At 44.5% G+C, this 21,516-nt stretch overlaps 1 protein-coding gene across 11 annotated transcripts in view; it reads left to right on the forward strand.

Moving 5' to 3' along the window:
• Window positions 1-21,516, forward strand: part of CELF2 (CUGBP Elav-like family member 2) — a 515,386-nt gene that overhangs the window by 375,561 nt on the left and 118,309 nt on the right. For 10 of the 11 annotated variants that reach the window (XM_064502029.1, XM_064501618.1, XM_064501504.1 and 7 more), the window contains one exon: window positions 19,515-19,711. In XM_064502029.1, coding sequence (XP_064358099.1) covers window positions 19,534-19,711 — 178 coding nt within the window. In that variant the 5' untranslated portion in view covers window positions 19,515-19,533. Of the gene's footprint in view, window positions 1-19,148; window positions 19,344-19,514; window positions 19,712-21,516 lie in introns of those variants that run through there. The other variant, XM_064502101.1, reaches the window with a different exon arrangement.

The following is a 21,516-nucleotide window of genomic DNA, read 5'->3' on the forward strand; positions in this document are numbered from 1 at the left end:
AGAGATTGCTCCAAGGAGAGGTGCTTTGCTTCCTAAAGCATTGCCTCCAGTTGCGGCCAGTTTTCTTCTGTGGTCTGATGTCTAGATCACAGAATCGTAGGATAGTGTCGCTTTGGGCGACTCCAGGCTCATCCATCCCAGCCCAGCCCCAGCTCAAGCAGGTCCAGCTGGGTCAACTTGCTCAGGGCCTTCTCATACCCTCAGACACCAAATGCAAAAAATGAAACAAGCATAATTATTCTAATTCCTTCTTCGCCATGTGTTGTTGTCACACTTTGCTCCTTCATTTCAGTTTGAGAGAATATTAGTATGTAGCTGAACGGGATTAAACTCATATAAGCCTCCTGATGACTGGCATTTTAGGAAGTAGTTGTTTTCTTCAGCTAGAAGGTTGCAGCCTCATGAAATGCTCCCAGTATTTTTGGAAAGCTTAGTGAAAATCTTAGAGTTAAAATAAGAAAACATTCAATTAGTGTGTGTTTTACTAAAATTTTATAAAGCATCGATTTCAGTCTTTTTTAGGAAGAACCCAAAAGCCTCAGTGAGACTGTTTACCAGAGGTGAAATAACCACTTCGATCACTTAATGCATTCAAATTTGCTGCTGTTTTTGCCGTGGGGTGGCAGGAACATGGGACGGACGAAGAACCCTGAATCCAAATTGAGCGGGGACTGGGAGGCGGGTGAGACGGCACGCAGGAGGGAGACGTGTTCGTCTCCGCACGCTCCGCCTGCGCGATTCCTGCAGTTTCTGTGCCTTTCCTTCTCTTTTTATTCCTAGAAAGCGAGCATTGTAATAATGTGACCTGAAAAAGCAAAAGTGTGGGTGATTGCATCCTGCTCATCTCCTGAGGACCTTTTTGCTTCTCTGGCCGGTTGCCGGTAGAGGAGAGCTCGGTATCGTGGGTTTTTCCCCTGCTCCTAGGAGCTCTCAGCAGTCAGGGAAAAACAATCTTACGGCTTTTAACACTAATGAAAGTTGAAGGCAGTAAACAAAATCATGGGCTGAATCATCTAGTGCTGACATGTCTTTTGTACATCAAAGCAGCTTTCCTTGGAAGACATTGTGAAATAACATTTCCTCCTTGTTTTTGCTAGTCTCGTAATTAGAAGTGATTTAGGATAGCTGGGAAGGTGCCTCTAATGGGCGCCTTGTGAGTGTTAATAAAAGGATGGATACATTAAACGTGGTGATTTGTGATTGGGCTGATGGGGTTAATATTTTCTTAGAATATAGTTGGCTGTTCTTCTTCCAAGTAATAGTGTAATGTAATTATAAGTACCTCAGTTGATGGACTCAATTGTTCCTATCATGAAAATTAATTTCGGGATCACGCTGAGGGTTTTTTATTTTCCTTTCTTCTTTATTTTCTACACTGTGCAGGAAGAAGTAGACGCATACAAATGAAATTATCTTTGAACAGGACTTGTTACAGAGGCCCATCCGGTTCCTAGGAGCTCCTTAAACTGAACTCTATGGAAAAAAAAGTGCATTTCTCGTGACATTTCTTCACGTTTTCTGTACTGTAGCACTCTCAGTTTTTCACATGCTATTTTAAAGTACTTGACAAAGATAGACATCTCCAATCTATAGGGGGGAGAAGTGAGATATGCTGAGTTTTCCCCAAAATGTTGCCCAGCAGTTAACCGAACTAGGATTAGAAGTTCTCCAATAAGTTTTGCCAAGTTTTCTGATCAAGCCTTTTCAGCACATGTAAATGTGCTTGCTCTAGTGTTTTTAAATACCCAAATAATGAAAATAATTTATGAGCTTTTGTGTCCTCCATTTTTTTGTGTATGCCAAAATGCAAAAGCCTGTAAAGATATATATTCCTGTGACTCACGACATATATTCTTAGGTTTTGTGATAAGTGAAAACCTAATGAGCAATACTATTGCAAAAGTTTTCAAGGAATAAAGTGAAGTGTCACATGAAAACTCTGTGTTTGTTGGTTTTTTGAACTCTTGCCAGTAACTGTCGCCTTGAAGAATGTAATGGAATTAAATCAAACAGGATTCTTAAAAATTGCTCTGAAAACATACATAAATTGAGAGGGAGATCAGCAACATGAAAGTGTTGGGTTGCTGCTGTGTTGTTTGAAACCTTAATTACCAATACTCATTAGCAGATACACATCTGACCTGTGCTGATATCAACAGCTAAAAATAAATCCTCAGCCCAGGAAGGAAGACGAATGGGTAGCAGAAAGAAGTCGTGAGTCTTGGTGTCCTCGAAAGCAGTTAGTTGCGTGCTTTGCCACGGCTTTTCAGACCCAAGGGAGATGGTACGCAACACTGGGGCTTGCAGGTGTGAAAGCCGGTCCCGATTTGAGCCGCTGACACCATGCTTAGCTTCAGTAGGGCAGGCTTTCACCATGGGATCCTGTAGTAACTGCAAAGACTTTGCAAGTTCATAGACCCAGGTGCTGGACATGTCAGTACCTCCTCTGTTTGCTTTGTACCAGTGCTCCCTGTTATTCATAGCACAGGTTATAAAGCATTAATGGAAGAGAGGAAAAGCCTGGAAGCTCCTTGCCAGAGGATCCTTTGTGGTGAAGGGGGGAAAACACAAATGTACTTACAAGTCCAAGCACAGCTATGCTGCCGTTCCTCACTCTCATGCCTTATGTTTTCTGGAGAGGTACTTAATGGTGTTTGAATATGACTATATACTCCCATTAATGTAACAATTTTCATTCCTATAGTGCAGCACCGGAAAGATAATCTCTGTGTTAAGTACTTTTCCTTTACAATCCCTGGAGAGTCAGAACTCTAAAAGCAAATATCGTATTTACCATAGACTGTAAAAGGGAAGAAACGAGGCGAAAATGCAAAGCAGTGCAGATAAAATAGAGTTCCTTTTGGATGCCTGTAATTGTACTATGAATATATACATACACATTGTTATGCCTTTTATATTATCTCTAATTTGAAATAAACAACATGATTACAGATTAGATCAATCATGGCTTCAGTATTTCTGGCCAAAGCAAGAAAAGACTTGATGTGCTAGCTAACCACATAATTGAAGCAGAGATTATTTCACTGTTGGTGATTTGTTTAAGGATTTTAATTTACAGTAATGGGTCTTCTTTGCAGCATCGTACCCTGGCTCCCTATGCATGCCTTTGGAAAGCAGTAGCTGCTTGCATATGCCACGAAACCCACTGAGATTTGAAGAAAATCTTTCGGTTTAAATCTCCATGGTCTTTTGATCACGTCCAAAATGATGATGCAAAGTACTAAATACTGAAACGGAGCAGCTGACTGCTGCTGCCTGGCATCTTTTTTTGCAGAATATAAGAAAGGGGAAAAATGGATATGTAGGTGGCTTTCCTGCGATTTGCAGAGGAGCTCTGTAGGGAGCTGGGCGGCTGTGGGGCGTTGGAGGAGGTGGAAGTGGTGGGTCATCTGGTGCTCACCAACGGAGCAGAAACCAGACGTACCCCCATGGGCGATTCGGCCCTGGCAACCGCAAGGGCTGAAGGGTAAAGTGACTTTTTTCTGCACCTGACTTGTGTGCGTCATCTTATGTTATGGAGTTAAAAGAAGTGATTTGCCAAAAACTAGAAAGAAAAAGAAATAAACAGGGTACATCACATGTTTTTGTGGGATAGTTACCCCGCAGACCAGAAGGGGACCACTGGGAATCCAGACACATTGAAAAATGGTAAAATGTGATGATAAAAGTCCCACATTCAAATGCCATGAAGTTTGTCATCACTTCCCCTGTCTCTAGAACACCATTCAGGAATAAACCAGTAATGGTGGCCAGCTACCTTGACTGCTTTCCGTATTTTTATATGTTGGGTGTATTTTTGGTGGAATAATGAGTTTACTCAAGAGGGAGTAAGCTAAACATGAAAAAAAGGTATGTTAAGGGCAAAGGAAAAGAGGAATAGCAGGAGAAAGACTGTGAATACCAAGGGAAGTAGAGGGGAAGGGAACAGCATAAAGCAGAAGAAAATTTGGTCGGAATTACAGCAAGTTATTTCAGTGTCCACAAAAACTAGGTTTGGCTGCCTTTTCCAGTTATTTCCTTTTAGCCCATATCGCGGAAGGAAGGCAGGAGTGCCGACCTGAATTCACTCCAGGGACCAGGGTCCTTGCTCTCGGTGTGTGTGTGAGGAGCACCCGGACCTGCTCTGGGTGCTCAGCAGCGTAGGCCATGGATCGAGTGGGTCCTCCTCGTTGTGGGCAGCTCAGTTGATACCAAGTGTCAAAGTCTGTTCCTCGGTGAGAGCTAATGATACTGTTCCTCTAAACCAAGACTGGAGATTTTGTATCTGAGTTCAGGGACTCTTGGAATCCACAGATTTTTTTTTTTTTCCAGAAAGCTTTTAATTAGACCGCTAGTGCTAGAAACTCATGCTTAGTTTGCTTGGCGGCAGCTGGACAGTAATTGTATTTATGGTTCGTTTTGTTTGAATGCCAGTGCCTCTGATGTTTTTGTAGTGTCACGTGTGGGATCCAGCTCCAAAGTGCTGGTTCAGCATCCTGCTAACGGGATGATCCCTTTGGCGGAGACAGTTCCTGCCCTCTGCACCAGAGTTGAAAGCATGTAAAATTCTGGATATGCTGTGGAAAAGAAAAGGGATGGTATGAGATAGAGGTGCGGGTGATGACCAAATCCTCTCTCTTATCCACTGAGCAACTGCAATTTCAATGTGAATCTGTATAAACATTTAATCATCCCCCTCAAACTGTTAGAGGAATGGAGGTATCAGCTGTACAAACGGGCACCAAAGCGTTGTGCAGGGTTCCTGGGCGCATGAGGTCCAGCACGAGGTGGGAAGCTGAAACGGCCAGGGAGACCCAAGTAGCTGCAATGTTAATGCTGATGTTAAGTCGTAGATGGGACACGTGAAATGACATCTTTTACAAGTGCCAAGGACAGTGATGTTGGTAGGAGGTGCTGCAGAACAACACATCTCCCGTTTTGCAGATCGGTGCACCACGGAGCAATGCGAGCAGGCTACTGCGAGGGAAGTAGGGAGGGTGGATTAGATCTTCATTTAGCTTCTGTTGAGCCGCAGCAACTGAGCCTTAATGCTTTTTAATCGCATTCCTCTACCTGGTTGGTGAAAGGGGCCTATTAAACCCCAGGTACCTGAGCATCTGGGGCTCATTTGCTCCAACGCGAACACCATCTTCCTCGATTCCCCACTTACCTCTCACTGCTCTTACAATATTTGCCTTGTGCCGATTCCCCTGCTGATTGCCATCCATCCAGCCCTGCACGTGCAAAAGCCATTTTAGTTGCATGAGTTAATGCTTTTAAGTCGTCTCGGCTTTGCTGACTCACTGGTCAACCTTGAAAAATCACAGCAGTGCAAACATTGCAATGCCATCAGAGGACTAGCAGGTTGCGCCGGGGACTCTTACTGATTAGTGTCAGAGTTTTTTCGCAGTTGAAAGAGCTATTGTGTTTAAGGCCAGGAGATTTAGCATTAGGAGTAATTAAAAACTGAGGCTGCTGCCTTTATATTTTTTTAAATATGAAGGGCCCCGGGAGTCTCTGTAGTCATTAGAAAATCCTATTCTTGCACTAAGCTCAGCCTTATAAGCAGTTCTGTTGTTGGCTTGCTTGCATGTAAAGCAGGGTCTTGAGAGCAGATGCTGAGAGGTGGGAAAACATCATAGGGACGGGGAGGGGAGAAGCGTGGGTGTTTTGGGGGGAGATCTTTAGTGGCTGCATGGTTGCTTTGTAATGTGGCCTTAGCAACTGGATTTTGACTCTGACGGGAAAAATAGATGGTGGGAAAGCATTCAGGGAAAGTGGGTCACATTTGATCCATGACCTGAAAGGAAAAGCAGGGGGAGGAATGGGCTCAAATCATTAACAGGGTGAAAACTTCTCCCTCCGAGGCCCGTGCGTTAAACTGGGCAGTGCCGCTGTGCTGGCCTCACGGCTGCGCGGGAGGAAACGCAGCTCCAGCGCTCTCCACCGCGGCAATTGCTTGGTGGCTTTAAAAAGAAAGGAAGGGAAAAAAAAAGAATTGTTTGTTTTAGATACACTCAAGCAGCGCAATGATCCGACGTGACAGCTCGGCCGTGGGGCCGTCCCTGCGGTCCAGGAGAGCACGGAGCATCACCCGCCGGCGCGGCGCGAGGGCAGGAGCTCTGCTAACGCCGCAGCCGGGCGTCCAGCACGCTTCCCATTCCTGCGAACCATGGTCCCCATGAGAGTAGAAATCACAAGCGGCAACGGAGGCTTCGTGACTCCTCGAGGACGCGCCGTTTTGATTGAAGCGGCAGTGGCCCGGCCGCGGCGGTCCGAGGGGCGATGCCTTTGCAGGCTCCCAGCTCCCTGTTGCTCCGCGGGAAAGCGTGCTGCAGCCCGTCTCCTTGTCCTTATATACACTCAGAAATACTCAGAAGTGCGCTGTCAGGGCTGATTTCTCCATCTGTTAAACATACAAGGATATTGCATACATTATATTTGTTAATCCCTGTTGTTCATAAGAATGCCCTGGGCAATTAGAATTTATTAAATAATAAGTTGTTTTGTGTATAAACTAACATTAATTTTCTTATCCAAGCTACTTTTCTGATACCAGTCTAACACTATATAGCTGCTCATGTTTCAAGGTAGCTTTAAGTGGCATCGCAGCCTACTGCAGCACTGAATTAAATAACAAGGAATCGCAGAGGAGGTACGGGATGAGCAGCTGAAAAGGACAGAGTAAAGCGAGTACGATCTGTTTTCCCTTCCACTTTTAAACTTCCTGGAATATGTTCCCATTTTGCTAGAAAACTCTTGATTATTCCCTCTCAGATCCTCTGTGCATTTTCAGTAAAGCATTAACTGTTTCATTAGGTCATCAGCAAACTATTTGTGTTGACATGCAGTCTAATCACCAAAAGGCAGAATGACAGAAAAGTCAGGAGGCGGTCAAAATGTTGGGCTCTTTTATAAAGATACATGGTAGAAAACAATAGATTTAAAATTTATGACTTTGTGAGATTAATGAACTTAGACCTGGCTTCCTTCCCCCTCCCTCTTTTTTTTTTTTTTTTTTCCTCCCTTAACCATCTTTTAAAAGAGTCTGGGAGTGCAGCATGTTTCCTAACATATGAATATAGTAGGAAAACATCTGGGTTTACTAATAAAATTATGTTTACTACTTAAAAAGCAGCCAGCATTGTTTGGGGCCTCGGAGATGCTCCTGCAATGCAAACAGTGATAGTAGCTTTGGAAAGTGCTTCACTCCTGCTTTATTGTTCAATTTTTAAATCCTGCTCTTAAAAGATAAATTAGAATCACCCAAACTTAAAAGAAAAAGCATAACTTGAAAGCTTTTTGGCGTTTAATAATATAACAGTTCAACATTTACATAGCGCTTTCCCGCAAATGTTTCGGAGCACTTCATAGAGACGGGAACGTAATGTGCGGACTCGAAAGGGAGGGGAATAAGCACAGCAAGGGAAAGAGTGTAGTAAAAGTGAGTGTGGTGGAAAAAACTGCTTCTCCGTTTCCTGGTCCTCTGCTCCTACCTGGAGAAACACTTCCTTGCTTTGGCCATCTGTCAGGTCTCATCTTCTCCTCAGGATGGTTCTATCAAACCTCTCTTAGGAGAGGCTTCACTTTTATTTCCCCATATCTCTTACTTGCAGTGACAAGCCCAGCAGGTTCAGGCCTCAAATCATTAGAAGAAATGTTCATGTGTAGAAGTGCCTTCTCCAGTAGTAGGACTGCATGTCCTCTGTCAAGCAACTGAGGCCCAAGAGCTTCAGATGGGTATTTTTTATTGCCCCTGCCCCAGTCCTCGAGCGTCGTGGGGCAGGTTTCTTCCCTTTATCCGTCTGCTCAGTGAAGGTGCCGGTGACCATAAGGCAGGGGGTTATACAAAAAAGCAATTGGAAGAGGCCTGGAGATCTTAGAGGAACCACATGATATTACTAATCCACCAGCTTTCCAAAAACTTGTCATCACAAATAAAAGTTTTCCACTTTCAGGGGGAGGAGGGAAAGAGAAAAAAGATGGGGAGAAATTAACCCTGTGGTGTGATGACAGAGATTTCTATAAATCACCCTGTGGCTCACACTGGTGTTAACATCTAGCCAAACCTGAGATGGCCGAGCTTCTGCCGGTTAGGTACATAGAGGAGCTTAAAAACACCCACAAATAAACTTTTTCAGTTTCATGAGGCTATTTAAGTTGATAGGCTTCATACTTCATGTGGCGGTCAAAGGGATGCGGATGGCATTCCCATTTTTCCCCCCATCTCCTTTCAAATGTCTCCTGGAAAGCTGCCAGCCCATCCGCCGAGACCTGGCTTCTTTCTCGGGTGGGAATAAATGCTCCACGGGAAACAATAACCCGCCACGATAAGCGTTTGTCCAAAAGGGACGATGAGAAAGTTACCTCATCTTTTTAAATTCTTCCTGCTGCAAATATTTACTCTGACCTTAAGTATGCAATTTTTGTCAACTTCTCAAAATACATTTTGGCGTCAATTTGGCAAGCGGCTTGAAAATGGCTCTCTTGTGACGTTTGCTGACTGCTGCGTTTGCGCAGAGCAGCGTGGAAACTCTGGGCTAGGAGGTGGAGGTCTATCTTGGAAGTCAAAAGTGTCTCCATAAATGACTGCCATGTGATTCTGGAAGAGTGTTCGGGTGTGTTTTTGTTGGGTTTTGTCATGGTATGTTTATTAGGAAAATTTAAACCAGTCTTTCTGCGGTTTTTCATTTCTTTGAGCGATCTCTTTAAAGGAGGAGTTGCTCCCTTCCAAATTTGATGTGTTTGTTTATTTATTTTCTTCTAAGCATCAAAATAGCATTGTAACCATGTAATCCGGCAGAGCAAAACAACTTAATTGCAGTATTATGGTAAATGCAAGAAAGTAAATAAAATTTTGTGCAATAACTGCAGGTCACCTTAGCAGCTGAGATTCTCTGATGACTGGTTGTGTGACGGCGCTATTTAACATTTTGCATAACCACTATCTCTTCAGATGTAAAAGTATAAATGATGGCAACGTACAAGTGAAAGCAAAGCCTTCTTTGAGGTGTCTGGAACGCACATCACAATGGCGTTCAGAGGTTTCAGCAAGTGCAAAAGGTAGACAGAGCGACTCGTTTCTCTGTGCGCAAGGAAAGAGTTTCCATCTAGCATGCACAATATTTTTTTCATTAAAAATTGCTTCACATTCTGGCTTCATGGCTAGATAGTTTCTGTATAGTGTTTGCAGTTGCGCGTGTTGATAGTGATGCTCCAGAGAGCTGAGGCTGGGCTGAGGCTTCATGGTGGGACCTCATCCCACCACCATTGGACACTAGCGGTAGCATGTAAGAATTGCTAACCAAATCTGAAATCAAGGTCCAGCTTCACCCACAGTTCTATCTTCCATGAAATTGGTAGATATACTCATGCTGTAACTTAGGGAGGGCGGTTCCAAAAGCACAGGAGTGAATTGAAAGTACATTGAAAATCATTGGGACTGTACCTCTAATAAGGTACCTGGATTTTTTTGGTAAGTAGTATTGAGGTGTAGTTAGATAAGATCACAAAAAGGAAAAATTTGGGATTTTTTTTTTTCTAACTTCCCTGTAACTTGACTTGAAAAAAAGCTCTGTTGACTTTGTTGTTGACCAGCAATCTGCTCTGAGCTGAGGTCTGCTCAACACAAAGCCTGGGTGCTCTTCCAATTCCCTTTTCTGCCCCCAAAACTGGCCGGACAACAAAATGCTCCGTGCTCCTCTCAGAAGACCTAGGAAGTGTTTCCTAGATCACAGGCATGTTTTCCTTCACTAAACAGGCCGGATTGAGGAGGAGCAGAGGTGCTCCACGGAGGCTCTAGTGCTGCACGTTGGGTTTGTGGGTGCGTGGTTGGGGTTCCCATGGAGGGCTGCATCTTTCCGAGAGCTCGCCGCAGCCAGGCCATCATAAAGCCGGCTCCAAAGTGCCTTGCGAAACAGCTCCTTCTGCATCATATCATAGGGAAGCAAGTATCACACAGCGCAAAAGTGTGTCGCCCGTACCGGCAAAGCGAGCTCTTGGGCGCGAGAGCGGCGAGCAAAAATTTCGAAAGAAATCAAGCAACGCCTCTGACGCGTGTGAGGAATTCACCGTTTCACACGGGCGGCGTGTGTTGTTACGTGTCGCGCGTCGTCAGTAGGCACAAATACATTTTCATTTTTTAATATTGTCTTTCCCTGTTGTCAGGATTTCTTTTTCTTCTTTTTCCGGACAGGTTATACATATGCTAATAGAAATATGCCTATTATTTGAAGCATAGTTCTGCTTGTCAATGAAGCTTCATTAACACCGTTATCACTGCCTGACATTTATCTTATAATTTTCCAGAGTTGACTGTTACATCTCCATGGAAACCCAAATTGCAATTGAAACAAGTGAGATAATAAAGGTATCCATAGAGGATTGACAGTATGCAAGCCCACAGTGTTTGCAGGCTACATTTGTTTATAGTTCCTTAGATAAATCTATTGCAGCAGAGGGTTTTATTACCTGTCTCCTATCTTTCTGTGACTGCTGCTGTTGCAAGGTTTGGAAAAACACTTTTTTTTTTTATTTTGCTTTTTAATTAGAGCAATAAATTTTATTGGACTCCTCAGGAGAGGTTAGAGCATTGAAGATGTAAATTCCAGGGTGATTTTTTTTTCTTTTGGACAAAACACGAATTTTTTTCATAGATGATTTTGGCAATCTATGCACTGCTGCGTTCTTTGCTTGATTTGGGGGTTTGTCTGAAACAGCAAAAACTTATGATTGCTGACGCCTTTTGGTTTGCTGACTCTTTCAGTATGCAAGAAAGATGTTGGGTTTCTTTCTATACCTAAGGACTTGAGCTCTTTAAGTTCATGACTCTAAATCAATTTAGATGGTGCCTCAAAGCATAGAGTCATGAAACTGGAGTGGGTCCAGAGTGAATTAATCTGAAATTAATTTGATTTTGAAAGGCTCCATCTGGCTGTGTTTGGAAAAGGCATTTAGACAGATATATAAACAAATGATCATCTGTATTCTACATGCCAGATGTGGTGTCAAAAAAACGAAGAAACAGCTTAAAAAAAAAATCAGCCGAGGGGGATTTTGCTGTAACGATGCTCAACTTCTTAACATCGCAATTGCATCAGCCTGTGAACAACAGTCCTTTCTCCTGCTCAGATCTGTAAAAGAGGGGGAGCAAGAGGGAGCCCAATAGGGCTTTTTTTTATTTATTTTAAGTTAGAAAATTGAATGTTATAGCTTGCTGTAATTATCGATTTCAGATTTCACATAAGGAAGCACAGCTAAATGCAATTGCCTATCTGTCCTTATAGGAGCAACCTGCCGTTCCCGTTTCAAGGCAGCCGTGTAGGTGGAGCAGCCGTGTCGGACGTGGGCCGGCAGCATCCCTCCCTTTCGACATAGGCTCACAGACCCTATTGGAGTAGTGCTACGTGCCGCCCAAAGTGCCCTGGTGTAAGCATGTGTGCCCGTGTGTCGGTGCCAGTCTTGCAGTACGTTGCATTAGGGGGGTCCTTCCTGCAAAACCCTGGCAAACCTCAGAAGAACAAGCTAAATACCAGCCTGGACATAAAACTTGCAGAAATAGTCCCATCGTTAATTAGGCCATTTAAAAAATATATTTTTAAGCCATCCTCTCTGGCTTTGAAGTTATTTAGTGCAGCAGAAGAAGGGAATTGAGTAACAACTTAGTAAATTTTTGTGCTAAGTGTTTCGAGTGGGGAGAGAGAGACTGAGGTTGTTGACGAGCAAACAGATGGTCCTACGTGATGCGAATTTTAAAAGCCTGGTACTGTTCTAGCTCGGTTGTTGACATGGCACAACTGTATAAGCATTTGGGTGTAATCAATTTTTTTTTTTTTTAAGTTAATACTGAGAAATGTTTCCTGCCACAGAGAAGGAAGTTTGCTTCATCGCGAATGTGTGTAATCAGTAAAGCAAGGCATTAATAATCCACAGCATTAATGCTGAGCAGCAGCTCCCGGAGCCTCAGCTTCGTGTGCAAAATGCATCAGTCCGGGCTCCCACGCTCTCGTGCAGCTGGGCAAGTTCAGGAGCACTCTCTCGTGTGACTGTCCCACCTGCAGTGATGCTGGGAGGCCCCATTGCAATTTGAGCCCCTTTGGGACATGATATGAAGGACAGACCCTTTGCAACCCCAGTGGGAAGAGGTGGCAAGGAGTAAAACAGAAGTTGAGCTGTTAGTCGCGGGCGTTGCTCGCTGGCTGCATGCGGTGACCTGCCAGGGCTCTCTTCTTGCCGTAGCAGAGATTAGTTTAGAAATGGAAAAAAATGATGAATGAGAAGCCTTTGTTAATGCTAGACTCTCTGGGTCGAAACTAGATGGGCAGATGCCCGCCGGTGAGCTGGCCTGCAGGAAACAGCTATCTAAAAATTGTGACTTTGGCATGTAGTGGTAGTATCTTAGCTCCTGTATTACTTTTCTCCTGCTGCAGAGAGTTAGAAAAGAGCCTATTTTATACCTGAAGGAGACAGACCAGAGGACGATTTGATGTACAGTACAAATCCTGCCCGTGAAGCAAAGATGACTTCTTGGGCAGTTGCTTGGAGAACCTCAGCTAGCCTTGATCTACCCAGGACCCAGAGCCTCCACGAACGCCTGGAAGAGCAATGCTGTGACCTCCTACGCAGCCTCTCAGTGCAGATTTCCAAGCACTGCTTTTACTCATTCTTATCTTATATACTTAGAAATCCGTGATGCCCATCCTCACTTGATCAAGATGGGGATCAAACCCAAGAAAGGAAGGATTCGGGCAGATTTCCTTTTTTCAGCTCTTAAGGGCAGGTCTCTGTCACTGTTCAGCCCCTATTGGTTTCATTTTAGTAAAATCCAAAGGCCAAGGTTTTGGAAGGATATTGGACAGGCAAACCCTTAAAGGTATTGAAAATAGACCCTTGCAAGTTTTCTCAGTGTAAACAAAAAGACAGCACTCCGTTCAGACCCGTACAGATGGTCTGTTTAATTGTTTGCCTCCACTACTGGATGAACAAGCAGTGATATTTTAATTGCTTTTCAAAATAGAGGGCTCTAAAAGAAACCTCTTCTTCTGTTTGCATTCGCTTGTGCACACAGCCTTGCTCTTGTTTATTTGTACAGCGTGTGTGTGTGTATGGAAGGAATAAATACAAGATTACGTATTGTGTGAATTACTTCACTTTCGTCTGTATACAGCATGGATACATCATTATTGCATGTCCTAAAGAATAATTTCCTTAAAAAATAGGCATATATATCAGCTGTAAGAGTTGAGGACAGTCTGAAACCACCACAGTGGATATCATGGGGTTTATTTTTTAAGATTTGTTTGAAAGTAGGGCTCTTCCAAAGGTACGATGTAGCAGACGTACAAAGCTTTTGCAACATTACCGTTGCCTGACAGTGCAGTCTTGAGAAGAATTCATGCCAAAAGCATTGAAATAAAGTCATTTGGTGGTTTTGAACATGTATGCATGGGGAATTGGGTGTGAAATCCTGAGCCTGTGTGCAAGGGAGGCTGGAGCACAAGCCGAAGCCCCTCCTGGCTGCACAGGGCTCATTTTAGGAAGGCAAGAAGCCCCCACGCAAAGCAGCGTATGCGCTCCAGCGTGCACGACAGGCAGAAAAGGTAATTGCATTTTAGCGTAGCTATTATTGTGATTTCTTTTTGTGCCCTTGATTTCTTCCTGTAATGCTAATGAGGAATCTGCATTGAGATCTCTCGAGAGTGGTGGGGTTTGTGTCAGGTATGCCCGTCTCTCTTCTCATGTTATGTGTGTTTTGTTTGGGGCTTTTCCCGGTTCCTGCTGGGATTAGTGTCGTGTACTCCATCCTGCCTGCCTGAGAGACCTCTTCCCCCTGCTTCACCTTCTCGCCATCCAAATTTCTTACCCAGCAGGACATTTTTTTCAAGGTAGGAAAAACAGCTTTTCCCAGGTTTTCACATCTGTCCTCCCCTGTGACAGGATGCCACTTCTTTACCCAGCTTAAAACTCGCATTTAAGGCCTTAAAGTGAGCATGTGCATGAAATTTGGAGTTAGTGCAGAAACAAGCAAGTCCCTTCTTGTAGCGACAGTTTGTCTTGATTTGTACAGTGTAATATGGGGGGAGAGTCAGCAAAGCTGAGCCAGCAGCTGAGCACCGATGCCTCCAGGAAAATGCCGGGAGTTTGGAGTTGCTTCTCAGTGGAAGAGATTCACCTGTCTCGAAGCAACACTGTGTGTTTACAGATAATTTCTGCAGACGCAGAGGCCGTATGAGAAGAAAACGCTTTGCGTTTAGCGTGCAGCGCTTATGCTGGCACTTATTAGCCATCGACAAGAATAACATCTCAGCGTTGGATGTCAGGTTTTAAAAGCCATCCAAATAGTTAATGGAGCTAACGGGCAGGGATGCGTGCAAGTGCTGTTGCTCTCTGCTGGATGGATGGAGAATTGCTCCACTCTTTGTTGCAGCTCAATGGGTCGGTGGGGGTAAGGCAGAGGGCTGGAGCGCTCCGAGTTTAGGTGTCCTCCAAAGCTACAGCTGCCTCCGAGTGTTGCACAGTCGCAGCTGGGCAAGTCTTCCAGCCACCGATCTGTCACACGTGCATACGGGTGCAGCCTGCAGAGCGTTATCCCGTGTCCGTTACCGCACACCTAGGTCCGAAAGTCCTGCTGTCTGCTGCTAGCTTAGCTGGGCCTGGCGTCAGCTCCACCCGACAGCTGCTGTTGTGGCTATGTGTTACTTAATAATAATAACCATCATTATTATTATTATTAATTATAAATGAGTGTTTTATAGCTCTGTCAAAAGCAGTACGGCAGGAGCAGTTAATGCTTTATGAAAAATCACCTTCTCTCTAAGCAGCTTGTGAGCTACTGCCCCGTGAAAATGCTGATGGGCCAGAAAGCTTCTGGAGATGCTTGTTTTGTTTCCCAAAAGACAAAGACCCGGTCATTTACGGCTTAAAACTACGCTTGTGTTTCCCGTGCGAGGCTCTGGGCCGCGTTTTGCTGGCCCGGCTCCAGCGTAGGTTATTACGTTGTGTGTCTATAACTCCGGCCCCCCGCGGCCCGCCAGCGGGGCTGGTTTTGTTCTCCCCTCCCCGGCTCCGGCGGCGGTGCGATAACGCTCCGTGTCATTCAACAGCTGCCGCCTGTCACCTTGCGATGAAGTCGTCCCCAGCCAGCGAGGACTTGGAGTCCTCCAAACCGTTCTCGTCCCCTCTGTCGGCTTGTGCGACCCTCCGAAGGACTCAGCCGTAAACATTTATGGCCGTAAAGCCGGGATGCCCGCGCACCGCTGGGGTGGGGTGGGTTTAGTAGCCCGTGCTCTCACAACCTGTTCCCTACCGCGTTGTTTTAGCTCTCTGGGGGAATTAAGCGTGTTGTTGGAAGGATGTGCTTCGTAGGCTCAGAGCACCGCACGTGAGAAAGGCAAGTCTCCAACGCAGTGATAAAACACCGGGAATCGGGTGAGCTGGGAGAGGCGTTAACCAAAATCAAGCAGCTGGAGAGGTGCTGGCCAGCATTAAAGGTAGCCTTGAAAAATGGGTCTAATGAGTGTAAACCCGTTTGGTCTCCGTAACAACTGGGTTTCCACACCGGGCGGGTTATTAATGGAAAGCAACTTGGATTAATACCGGGGATCTGTGCGCTGGTGGAGCCCAGCAATCCCGGCGGCAGTGCCGGAGCCAGGGCCGTGACCGGTGCTCCTCCGCGGTGAAGATGACGCCTCGACGGTGAAGGCAATGTGCTGGGTCACCACCAAGTCCAACGGGCTGCGTTGGCCAGAGGGGAAAGGGTTGCTGCAGTGCAGAGACATCCAGCTATGTCATCACCTTTATTTTTTTCATATATGCCATCGGTTGGGTGCTGGCAGTAGCTGGGAAGGAAGGAACCTCTTCCTCGGAGGCCCCAAGGTCCAGCAAAGATGAGCACCAACAAATTTTACAGCACGTGGCAACTAGTAGGTCCGACTGTAGCGTGATGCCTGCCAGACAGTGAAGATTGAGGTTGGGAGCAGAAAAGGGAAGTCGTCTTTAGCAGGAATTATTTACTAAGGGATCAAAATAGGTGCCTGGATTTTGTGTTGACCTCGCCAAGCTGTGCAGCAGCTAAATGGTGAGGCAGGTGGGCTGTAGAGCGCACTCAGGGATCAGATTAATAGGACATATAACACTTTTTTTTTCTTTTTTTCCTTTTTACGCCCTGTGGTTTTATCCATGGGTTCAGTTTGGGTGAGCTGGCTGGAGCTGCTGCCCAAGCCGGGCAACGGCGTCAGTGCCCCGGCTGACACATTGGCGGTGGTCGTCTACTGCTTAAGCCCCACCATGAAGCGTGGGACCGCTGCCCTGAGACAGGCAATGGTGTCATTTGCCCTGAAGGCGACAGAAATTGGGTTAGGAAGGAGGAAATTCAAGCTCTGCCAGCTGTGCTCGTGGAAACAGGGATGTCTCCGAGGTCTGAACCTGTCTGTACCCCTCTCCAAAACGGTGGCAGCTCAAAAAACCGCTGTGAGAGTGGTGGAAAAGGATTATAAAGAAAGGCTCAGGTTATTCTTGGGGTTATTTTTTGCAAATCTGTAGGAGTTATGGAGTCGCAGAGCTGCCAGTGCATGGCTGAAGTTACCCTGGGGAAGTTTTAATGACTTGCCCAAGCCCGTGCAGGAAGCGAGTGACAAAACGTGGCCTCCTCAGCCTTGCATCACAGCGTATAGAGCGTTTAACCATCTTCAGCCAGTAAAGCATTTAAAGAATAAGAGCAATTTAATGTCACTCCAGTTCCGCTGCAGGGAAGAAAGTGCTTAAGTATTTTGTTGCATTAGATCTTGGCCTGCGCCTAAACCCTTAGCTCCGAACAGGAGCTTAATGACAGCTGAGTAATTAACCTGAGTAAACAGAAGAGTTAGGTTTTGTGGTTTCCTAAAAATTGTCTTGTTAGCAATGGAAATCGTGGTGCTCTTGGTACGCCGGGTGGTAAAGGTGGCTCGGGTCAAGAAAAAAGCCAAGGAATAAACTTGCTTTTCTCTATTAAATATGATCTTTGCTGTAATTTTGGGCTAATGTAGTAATTGTGTGTGGATATGTTAAGCAAGGGATCCAAGGGAGAAAAGTGATGAAGGGAGTAATTTAACATGAACTCATAATTCATTTTTTAATGTAAACAAAGTAGAGAATAAAGGAGAGGAAAAGTGAAGCTGATTTCTGAAGGGAAATAGCCGAACGAGTACAGGAGAAAGCCAGCAGATACACAGCTCAGTTTCTACCTTTTCTTCTCTTTGCAGATCCAAAATAGCGTGTGAGCATTTTCCTTGCTTATTTTAAGCTATGAGTTGGAATATATGCATTTTATGTTTGCCGCTGGTGAGGCTTTTTAATGCACTTGACTTTACATAAACAAATAGGAGATTATGAAAGAAGTAGCGGAGTGGTTTTCTAGAGGTATAAAGATCATGTAGATGCCTGCTACTCACTGGAAGTCTTGAACGTTGCTCCCAGTGAGGATCATTCTTCAAGTCAGTCACTTGTTGTTTTGGGGGCTTTTTGGTTTGTTTTAGATTCTGATTTTTTTTAAGTGTTAGGTATGGATGGAAAATGCAGTTGTTAAGGCCTGGAGGAGTCATGGTGGCGTGTGTCACGCAAACACCCCACCACTTACTGCTGCTTCTACTTACCTTAGCTGAAAGTGAGCGTTAGGTGTGTGAACCTCTGCACTACGTAGAGGTTCATCAGACCAAGCGTCTCTTCGTGGGCCATGTGAGTTAGCCTTAAGGGCCTCTATTTATCACTTTCTTGCATTATTTCTTCTCTGTCTTTTGTCAAGGTACGTGAGTGGCAGCATTAGTGTGCTTGGGACCTGTAAAGGATCTTCAAAATGAAGGGCAGGTCTACCACCAGAGAGGGTATTCATGCTCGAAAAGTAATAGAAAAGTCTTAAGCAAATCCTTCGGTGTCTTATTCAAAACTCCCACCGGAATGACCAGGAATTTAGTCTAATAAATGAGTGCTGGGCCACGTTAGAGGCACTTGACAAAAGCGGTGATCGAACTTCTCAGCATTGGTTTCAAATGTGCCTTTAATATAACTTTCTTCTCCCTGCAGTAACTGGGAAAAGTGCAAAAGTTAGTAGGGGCATATTAATATGTTGAGATGTATTATGCATGCAAGGAGATGAAAAAAATAAGAAAACTAGATAATCTGTCTTTGCACAAGACAGAGCCACGAGGCAGGGAAATTACACAGGCTTGTTTTGTTTTCTTGCCGTTGTCAGATTTTTTTTAAACACGTAAAATATGAGTTTGAATGAGTTAAAATATGAGATTCCTGCCCTTCCCGGTCCTCCTGTGGGTATTCTCTCATGAAAAACTGTCAAACAAGGAATTTATAATTAAGGCTGAGTATTTCAAAAGTAACAGGCGGCTCAGAGATGCCTGAATCTGGGGATGATCAACTTTCACCACTGCTGAAAACCAGCCGTTTTCACCCTTCCTGCAGCAGAAGGATGGGGGGAGTGTTCAAATGGTTGTGCTTCATTCCTGCTTGAAACCAAAGCATCCAAAAATCATCATTATTTATGGAATCCCTAGCCAAATAATTAGTCAAAATGATTATCCTTCATTATCAATAATGACACGAGGGGTTTTTTTTGTTTTTACTTTTGTTCACTCCTTAAAATGACTTGTTTTTCTTACCAGAGTACAACTCTTCCAAAATCATAATATGCCATTTTTCTCCCAGAGCAGGTTATTTTTTGTCACTAAGTGCTTTTCCCCTGCCAAAGTGAATAGTTAAGTGAATACTTAAATATGCATCTGGAGATGAGAGAAGGTAGCAATTCACGGGGTGTGAAAACTCTGAAACATTCAGTGTTCTTTGCATGGAGCAAAACTTTTTGAAGCCGCGTGCTTTTAGTGCCCGGGCACAATAAACACCGCACTTTAAACCGGAGCTCGCCAGACTGCTTTTCCTTTTGCAAGCGCGTAGGCAACTAATCGGCAGCGGCCATCCGCATAGCCGGAGTGTTTTCCATTCTAGGCAATATCATCCTAATTTGATGCACACACGGATGCTTCACACAATCTGCAAATTCATTGCTGGCATCTTGCATTAGTCATCTGACAGATTGCCAAGTGTTTCATATTCCTTTCATGTGACTTTATTACAAAACACACGCGCGCACTCACCCCACCGCTGCCTCGTTTCTGCCAGTAGCCGGTTTAGGGAGAATTCGCTGCAGTTCTGTTTACAGCAGCCATGGAAAGAAACCTTCACTTATTTGCAGCTGCCCTCTGCTTTAAGATGCAAAAGTACCGGTTTGCGGTGTGCAGTGCGCTTCTTATATAATGCCATTAAGCAGCAGCCTGCAGAGAAAACCGGACTCGATGGAAAATGTAATTGCTTTGGGGGTTTTTTTGTTCATAATACTTATGCTATTAATTAAAACCCAATTTTTTTTCCCCTGCTTTGTGCCCGTTGACATCATCTTCTGCATCTAGTGCACATTCAAACTGTGCGGTCTCTTAACTTGCCTTTTCTTTCTCGTCTCCTTTTCCACTCTCTAGTAACGGCACAGCTAACAAAATGAATGGAGCTTTGGATCATTCAGACCAACCAGACCCAGATGCCATTAAGATGTTTGTTGGACAGATTCCCCGTTCGTGGTCAGAAAAAGAGTTAAAAGAACTTTTTGAGCCTTACGGAGCTGTCTACCAGATTAATGTTCTCCGAGACAGAAGTCAGAACCCTCCCCAAAGTAAAGGTACGGTCCTTGTGCTCGGTTCGCTTTCGGGTTTTTGCTCGACGATCTTGCTTGCCCTTGGGGTTTCCAAACAGGTCTGTGCTCGGGCTGTCTGTTTGGGAGCAGACGGTGCTGAGCTATGCAGCAGCCCAAAGAGCAGAGACCTCCCAAATACCTATCGATTGCGGCCGCGCTCTTCTCTCGAAATTGCTGTTTCGATGTCTGCTATCTGGAAGCGAGCAGTCCAGCTGTGCAAAAAATAACAAAAGATTGCCATCCTTGTTTAAATTATTATTGCCAAGAGACACAGAAACCTGAGCGGTCACTTTCCCGGGATTAGCTCATGAAAAACATAATTTTCAACTTCCTTTCGTTTCCTCTCTCTGCCCCGCAGGTGGGAATAATTTTCAGGATGCAGAAGGGGAGAAAGGACAGTGCTGGGCTCTTGCTACGTCATTGCTCCAGAGGCAATACGAAATTAAAAAAGAGAGTGGCCTTGCCTTTTTCTCCAAAATCTGATTTTTTTTTTTTTTTTTTTGTAGTCACATTAAGGATTGGTTTTTGGCACTGATATTTTCCCCCCTGCATTTTTTCAAGTACATATAAAGTATTTATCCTGAACTGTATTGCTTTGTTTAACTATATATCTATGTGCATATTTAGGTATGTTCGAATTTTATGCGTTATAGCATGCAAGTCTAACGCACGCTTATGTGGAGATTTAAAGTGAATGTTTTGCTCCACAAAATGCTTTTTTTCTCCTGAAATAGTTGTATATTTTCATTTACACTCTCAGATCTTCAGGATTTATATTAAATTGATATTAAATCATTGGTAGCATTACAAATAATTAGCGCAGCTCTGAGGCATGTCTAGATGTGCGTGTGAGCCTGGTTGTAAATAAAAATGGTTCTTTGGTTTGGCATCAGGCAAGGGGTCTGTATCACTGTCCCCTCCCGCTGATCACATCCCCATGCCGGACTGCTCTCTTTCAGTGGTACTTAGGAAACCAAAGGTATTTTTTTCTTGCAGTTTTTCAGTTCTGCTCCCAACCCCCTACGTTGCCTAGAAAAGATGATGTATCTTAGCGTGTAGACCTCTACTCCAGTGCCCTCACCATGTGACTTTTTCTTTTCAAGCTGGAGAGAAGACAGTATTAAAAGGTCAGGCATGGGATTTTCCACAATCCAGGCTGCTATGGATGAGCAAACTCCTCCTTAGTTTAAACCACCAAAATGCTGAACTTTGAGGCTTGTCCATTTAGAAAGAGCTGATTCCTGCGCCATAGAAGTGCTTTCCCACTAGGCAGTAAATGAAGTGAGAATGATACTGTGGTTAGACAGAAGAAACTCATTGATTCCCTGTTTCTGTAGTGTTTTCCAATAGACTGTACCTGTCTGCCAGGCAGCTTGGAGGCACGAGGATTAAACACAGGTCATGCAAATCGTTGTCGACTAATTATGAAGGCTTGTAGTCCCCGTATTCAATATTCTTTTTGCATGATGGGGTTTTTTTTCTTTTTTTTTTTTTTTTTGCTTGGGCTTTTCTCAGCCATGCAGAGACGATGCTTTTATGTCACTCCAGTCTTTATATGTTTTAATGAGTAAATGAAATGAATCCTCAAGAGAGCCACAGCAACCTTCAGACTTGTATTTCCCTGGCACAGCAGCAAGTTCCTCTGTTGGTCAGCTTTTCCCTTGGAAACCTTGGAGGATCGTATCTCCATGCTTGCTCTCCCCTTCCTTCCGGCCCAGTCTGCCAGTCTTCAGACTTGGCGTGATCTTACTTTCTTAATCCACTGGCACAGAGGAATCTGCGTGAGAGTT

The sequence above is a fragment of the Dromaius novaehollandiae genome, chromosome 1, assembly GCF_036370855.1.
Source record: "Dromaius novaehollandiae isolate bDroNov1 chromosome 1, bDroNov1.hap1, whole genome shotgun sequence".
NCBI classification, from domain to species: Eukaryota; Metazoa; Chordata; class Aves; order Casuariiformes; family Dromaiidae; genus Dromaius; species Dromaius novaehollandiae.